Source organism: Tachypleus tridentatus, chromosome 10 (assembly GCF_004210375.1).
Source record: "Tachypleus tridentatus isolate NWPU-2018 chromosome 10, ASM421037v1, whole genome shotgun sequence".
Classification (NCBI taxonomy): domain Eukaryota; kingdom Metazoa; phylum Arthropoda; class Merostomata; order Xiphosura; family Limulidae; genus Tachypleus; species Tachypleus tridentatus.
Genome location: NC_134834.1, coordinates 159476161 through 159483258, shown reverse-complemented (window position 1 = coordinate 159483258; position 7098 = coordinate 159476161). Strand labels below are relative to the sequence as shown.

Genomic DNA, 7098 nt, shown 5'->3' with positions numbered 1-7098 from the left:
ACGCACTGTTCCGTAAATATATAATTAAAAACGTTTAGCAAGTGCTAAAGATAAACACGCAGTCTTCTCTTTCAGTCTTATTGATATCATTGTCATAATTTGCGGGGTTGCATAAGCTCGTTGAATATCTTAATTGCATAATCTGGTGCACACAAAACAACTTTATCCATATAGAAAGTTTGACATTTTAATGTAAGGAAAATTTTGTGAAGTTAACTTACAAAAGTTAAAAAAAGTTTTATTAAAGGTTTAATCTTCTCATAGTTAATGGATTAGACATGTATATACACTGCTGGCCAAAATCTTAAGGCCAATGAACATAAAGAAAAAATATGCATTTTGCGTTGTTTGACTCAACCACTTATTTGAGTAGAGCTTCGAAAGATGAAAATAAGAAAAGAGAAAATAAAAACAAAAAAAAACATTTTAGCATTTAATAGGGAAAATGTGAACACTATGAAATTAGCCTAATTACTAGCTGGTCAAACGTTTAAGACCATACTGAAACGAAGCGTTAATCGTTAAACACGTAATGAAATTTAGTCATTTGTGTTTAAGCATTAGCGTTGTCAACATCTCCCACTGACATCCCCTTTGTTACATTGGGTAAAAACGTGGCAAAGGCTAAAAGTTGACAGAGTTTGAACGTGGCAGAATTGTTGAGCTGCAAAAGCAAGGTCTCTCTCAACGTGCCATCGCTGGTGAGATTGGGCGTAGTAAAACTGATGTTACAAATTTTTTAAAAGACCCTAAGGGATACGGAACGAGAATTTCAAGTGGTCGGAACAAGAAAATTTCGCCGGCGTTGAGCAGAAGGATTCGACGTGTTGTTCGGCAAGACACTAGCCGATCGTCGAACCAGATTAAGACCTTTACGAACGAAGAATGCAGCTAAAGAACAATAAGACGGCATCTACAAGAGAAAGGCTTTAAAAATCGTAAACGTCTTCAAAGGCCACGAAACAGCTCGGTTAAGCATAGCTGAAAAGCACTAAACACGGGACGTAGAAAAGTGGACGAAAATTTTGTTCTCTGATGAGAAAAAATTTAACCTGGATGTTCCAGATAGCTTCCAACGTTACTGGCATAATAAGGATATCCCACCGGAGACATTTTCTACACGACACAGTTGAGGAGGTTCCATCATGATATGTGATGCTTTCTCCTTCCATGGAACAATGGAGCTTCAGGTTATACAGGGGCGTCAAACAGCAGCTGGCTACATTGGCATGTTGGAGAGAGCATCCTTATTGATTGAAGGCCCTCGCTTGTGTGAAAATCATTGGATCTTTCAACAGGACAATGCTGCACTCCACAATGCCCACAGGACAAAATACTTTTTCATGGTGAATAACGTGATTCTTTTGGACCATCCAACATGTTCGTCCGAACTGAACCCTATTGAAAATGTTTAGGGGTGGATGACAAGGGAAGTCTATAGAAATGGACGTCAATTCCAAACAGTACATGATCTTCGTGAAGCCATCTTCACCACTTAGTATAACATTCCAGCCAGCTCTCTGCACACGCTTATATCGACTATGCCAAAGCAAATTTTGGAAGTTATTCGCAATGATGGGCGTGCAACTCACTACTGAGACCTCTTGTTGGGCGTTCTCTATCCTGTTTAGGACTTCTTTTTGGTATGCTCTTAAACTTTTGACCAGCTAGTATTTAAACTAATTTCATAGTGTTCACATTTTCTTTATTAAATGCTAAAAAGGTTTTTTATTTTTATATTCCCTTTTCTTATTTTCATCTTTCGAAGCTCTACTGAAATAAGTGTTTGAGTCTAACAATGAAAAAAAAAATTTTTTTTTGTTTATGTTTATTGGCCTGAAGATTTTGGCCAGCAGTGTATATATCTATTCTGGAGTCTTCTGCATTTGCTGTTCAAACTGATATGTTTTCGCACGCACACACACACACACACACACACACATATATATATGTTGGCAAGAAACTATTGAGTTTTTCTTTTTTTTTTTTTTTTTAAATTAAACGACCCCTCAGTCACACAACAAAGAATTTTAAACGTGTGACAAGTGACAACCAATAGTTTCATAAGAATCACTTGCTAAACAGTTGGGCGAAGAAACGTGTCACTTGTGTTTTCTTTCATTTACAAGGTATTTGTAAAGCTCTTAGAACAATTAAAAACATTTTTAATTCTTCTTAGCTTGAAGTATTTGTGCGCAAAATTGCAGGAAATTCCGTTGATCAGCCAAAAAGCACGAAGTTACAGAAAGGCTTTTTGATTAATGGTGCCATTTAATGACAAATAATAAGTGCTTTATGTAACTTGGATATGTTTTATTTAATGCTAATTTTATCCAGTGATAAGTAACTTTTTTCAACCCAACAACTAAGTGCTATATGTGAAGTTTATATTTTGTTGGTTAATGGTGACATCCATTGACACTAAGTGCTTTAGGTAAGGTTTGTTCTAAAAGGGAGAGAGATAAAATAGCCTATGAAGCAATTGCATTTTTTATTTTTCTGTACTCAAAATATTTTTATTGTACAGTACTTTCTGTCAGACTACACATTTACTTCAGGTACAAAATAAACAACATAACACTTATTTAAAACGTAAAAATGCTTAATAATAACACAGTAGTGCATACTACATTTTAAACATTTCATTAGACCAATTATTTAGATCTGCTTTGTACAAAAAGAAAAAACTTAACACACAAAAAAACATATTTTAAATATCTACTTGATAAACAGAGATCTGGTTTCTGAAAACAACAACACTGAATGTACAGCTTTAACAACACAACCTTAAGTATGGCACACTTCCGAGTTGTATAATTGGAAAGGAGTACGCCAGGATGTCTTGACTAGAAGTTATAATTAGTGAGAGTTTCGAAATGACAACCAGGACACATCAAATTGAATTTTCTTTTATAACCATGTTTTCCATTTCAACATAATCACACCCATTAATAGCCTACTTTCTCTGGCTTTATGATCCAACTGGGGAACGTCTCAGTCTTAGATATTTTTTTTCTTAGAATAGTAATGTTACTACATTGGTAATAAGAGTAAATAATAGTTGTTTTATTCACTAATCGTTATATTAATTCCAGAATCTCAGGTAACTGTCAGTTTGTTAAATTCACTGATTTATTACAAAACATCGTTATTATTGAAGATAGAGGTTTTTTATAGTATAGTTTTTTTGTAGATAATGAATACCAATACCAATTTGTTCGAAAATCATTTACAGAATAACCTTTTCTGATAGTTGGTTATTCACTAAGAAATCTCTAACTTAATAACAAGACGACCCTTTAGGATTGAGAAACATGAGATCCATTTCGACATTGATGATAAAACAAATTCCATATGTGTATATGACAAATGCAATAGAACAGCACCAACCAGTGGTGGAAATATCATCTACATTGCATTAAAAAAGTTCATGAACTCTACAATTACTATACAAATAAACAAAACGACATCTTTGTGTTCATTATTTTCACGGCAATAAAATAACGATACGTAACTCGTTTTCTTAAACTAATTAAACATGTATTTTTATACATTAAAGAACTGCTTGTATTTATGATGTACAAATATATATCGTAGTGAGGTAAGTAACCCAACACTCAGTATTACAACAGCAATAATTAGACCTACCAAAATATTCTCTACCATTTTAACACGCATGTTAGAACCTAAAATGCTTATTTTGGAAGATTTATTATTTAACACACTAAGGGAAGTTAAGGTTGCAAATGTGTCATCTTTTAACCAGTTAACAACATTATACCAGAACGCCACATCTTTCTCGTACTTCGAATGCCTGATGGAATCTTCAGTCATGTTGACTGAGAATTCAAGAATCAGATGTTTTGATGAGCTGAATTCGGGCCACTGGAGCTTGACTTCATCGTCTATTGGATTAGGGTTTCTGTAAAAACACATTAGTTTTAATATTCATGACAAAAAAAAAGAAAAACTATATAATATTTCAACTGTATACTGAAATGTACACAAAATATACAACACGATAAATATTCTTACCCTGTATTAGCGAAGTTTGAGAAAGCAGCAATGACCCTTTTAGTCAGGTTTGCCTCTTCACTCCGGACGTGGGACAACTGGTGCACAAGGCCAAATGTGAAGAGAACGTCGTCTCCGTGAGCGGCCTGGATGAAATCAGGATGGATTGAAAAAGAAGGCCTGTGACTAAACTCGTACATAAAGACTTTGGAATTTCCATTCTTAACCAATTGTCGAGCAAACTCTTCTGTTTGGGTTTTGATATACATATTTCCACAGAAGTCCATATACCTATCCCTCAGGCTGGTATTTTTGAAATGTTGGTATTCGTGTGCTACTAATTTATTGAGAGAATGGTCAGTTTTCTTTACAAAATCTTTCAGGCCTGACTTTATGAGATAACTTAAGTCTTCATCTGTCAGCTTGCCATCCAGTATCTTTTGATAAAATGCAGACTTCTGAGCAAACAAGGATAAGAGACATAATGAACCTTCATCACTGTTGACTCCTAGAATCACGTCCACAGCAGCATGTTGACCTTTACTGACCGAAGACAGTGGATCTTCGGTCAAAAAGTGTCCATCTATTATTGGTCTCCATCGTTGAGGAATCACAAATGACTTAGTCAAAAGAGTTTCAGCTGGAATTTGCTGCAAGCAGCTTACCATTGTGTCCAGAGCAGTGAAATCGCAGTCAGTAGCTTCAGCTAACTGTTTGGTAGCGTTTAGAGGATCTCTGTCAAATATCCACTGTCCAGTGGCTATCCCACTCTGCAGAATAACCCTATGAAAAAGTTGATTATCACCTTTGTTTAACGGAGACACCATGTGAGCACTTATACTCATGGAACCTGTGAACCTACCGAAAAAAGTGATTTTATTGGGATTTCCATGAAATTGACAAATGTTTTCTTGAATCCACTGGAGGGCAAGCCGCTGATCCAAGAATCCAATGTTACCTGGAGCTTCTGGAGTAAGAGTAGACAGGAACCCAAAAACGGAGACTCGGTAGTTGATTGTTACTACAATAACATTTCCTAGTGTCGCTAGAAAAGTACCATCAAACTGACTAGCATCAGCATAGTCAAACCCTTCACCTGGAAGCCACACCATTACTGGTAAAATGTCTAATTGTTTCCCAGCTGGTTTGTAAATATTCAGAGTCAGACAGTCTTCACTAGCCGTGGATTGGCCACTATTGCTAGTTTGAAGAAGTGGACTAATCACTTCTTTTATGTGAGGTGGTTGCAAACATATTGGGCCAAACTTGGAGGCATCTCGAGTAATGTGAGCTTCTTCTTTGTCTATTGGACGGGGAGGCTGAAACCGTAGATTTCCTAATGGTGCCTTGGCATAGGGAATTCCTAGGTACTGGTCAACAGGACCAAATTGGGTGTTTACTGACCTACCGAGCAGCTTACCAGAAGTAGTAGTTACCTGTGGTGTTATTTTAATCATGACGGACCTGACTCCCAAGGTTAACCAAAATAACCAAATTATTAAGCTAACAACCATTATTAAGTTTGTTGTAAGCAGTCGATATATAAATTTGTTTATCTAACTGGTAGAACAATAGTCTTGGTCAAGTTTAGATTTTGAATATTTCTTCAGGCTTACACCGTTTCACAGCGAAAGTGAATCTACGATGAGAAGAGGTCCGCGTCTCTTTTATATCCCAGATAGCCTACTTCGGTAGATAATCACATCAACGGAATTGCCACTGACCTCATTTACCTGGCGCTAACTTTCACTGCCTCTAGGTAATGTTGCTCATAACTTATTCTGGTGTAACAGGCCTGTCAAGAGGTTAGGTGCTAAATGAACGAGGACTTAAAGATTTCTGATTTAGATCTTAATCTGATAGTTTCATTGCCAATGCTGCACTAATCAAACAAAAAACAAAACAAACTTACATGCGTTATTTCAAACTACTTGAAATTTGGCATTAACACTTTACATTTAAACGTGTGGCTATTTACAAAATAACCAGTAAAAAAACAAGACAGACAACAATGAAGTCACACAGTAGACATAAAAGCGATAAAATTCCCCATTCTAATTTGAGATCTCTATGTAATTGCATCCTAGTGGCACAGCGGCAAGTCTACGGACATAACACTAAAAACCAGATTTCGGTACCTACGGTTGGCACAGCATAAATAGCCATCGTGTAGTTTTATACTTAACAACAAACAAATAAGTCTATGTAAACGATTCAACACTGTGAATTTAATCGTTAAAAATTAAAGTATTAGCTGCTCATAGCCATTACTAATGTTGATCTTACAGAATCTAGAGGATCACGGGTTAGAGTCCCCGTAACATCAAATATGCTCTCAGTCATGAGAGCTTAATAATTTGACGGTCACTCTCAGTATTTGTTGGCAAAAGAGTAGCCCCAGAGTTGTCGGTGGGTGGTGATAACAAACTGTCTTCTCTCTAGTCTTTTACTTATAAATTAGGGACAGCTAGTGCAGATGTCCTTTGTGTAGCTTTACGCAAAATTCAAAATAAACCAACCCGAGAATCTAGTAGAGGAAGACAAGTAGTCAACAGTATTCACAAGCAACTTTTAGGCTGCTTTAGTCTTGTCGATTAATGGAAATTTATTGTTACTATTATAGCGGGTCCATGGTCCCAAGGTACAGATAGCATTTTTGTGAGACGCATCGTGTATATGACTCTTTCTAATTCAGTATATCTCAAAATGCTTTCAACATAATAATTAAAACTAGGAATTTATAATTTGTAAAGTTTATACGATATCTTATTTTCGTTTTGTTACTTACATTTTATGATTAACTAGATAACAACTTGTCACAGATTGTATTTTGGCTTGATTAATAATTAATGTTGACCCTTACCAAATTAGTTCATATAATCTGCAATATAGAAAATGTTCACTAACTTGACGCTCACAGTCCCAGCTTTTACAATTAACTCATAATAGAAGTGCTGATAGCTTTGTCTTTAAAGAGCCGACCATGAGAGAAATATCATATACATGGCCAGGTTATGGGGACAATGGGCCAATCGCGGCCGAAAACCTTTCTCTATCACAATGACCCACTTCTGTTGTCGCGAG

The 7098-nt window shown here is 36.0% G+C and overlaps 1 protein-coding gene across 1 annotated transcript; it reads right to left on the bottom strand.

Moving 5' to 3' along the window:
* Positions 1–2467: 2467 nt before the first annotated feature.
* On the bottom strand, positions 2468–6971 carry LOC143230758 (fatty acyl-CoA hydrolase precursor, medium chain-like). Its single transcript, XM_076464877.1, has 2 exons — positions 4036–6971; positions 2468–3922 (listed from the first exon to the last, which is right to left on the bottom strand). Exons 1-2 carry the CDS (start codon positions 5526–5528, stop codon positions 3547–3549), a joined length of 1869 nt encoding a protein of 622 aa, XP_076320992.1. The 5' UTR covers positions 5529–6971; the 3' UTR covers positions 2468–3546.
* Positions 6972–7098: the final 127 nt, after the last annotated feature.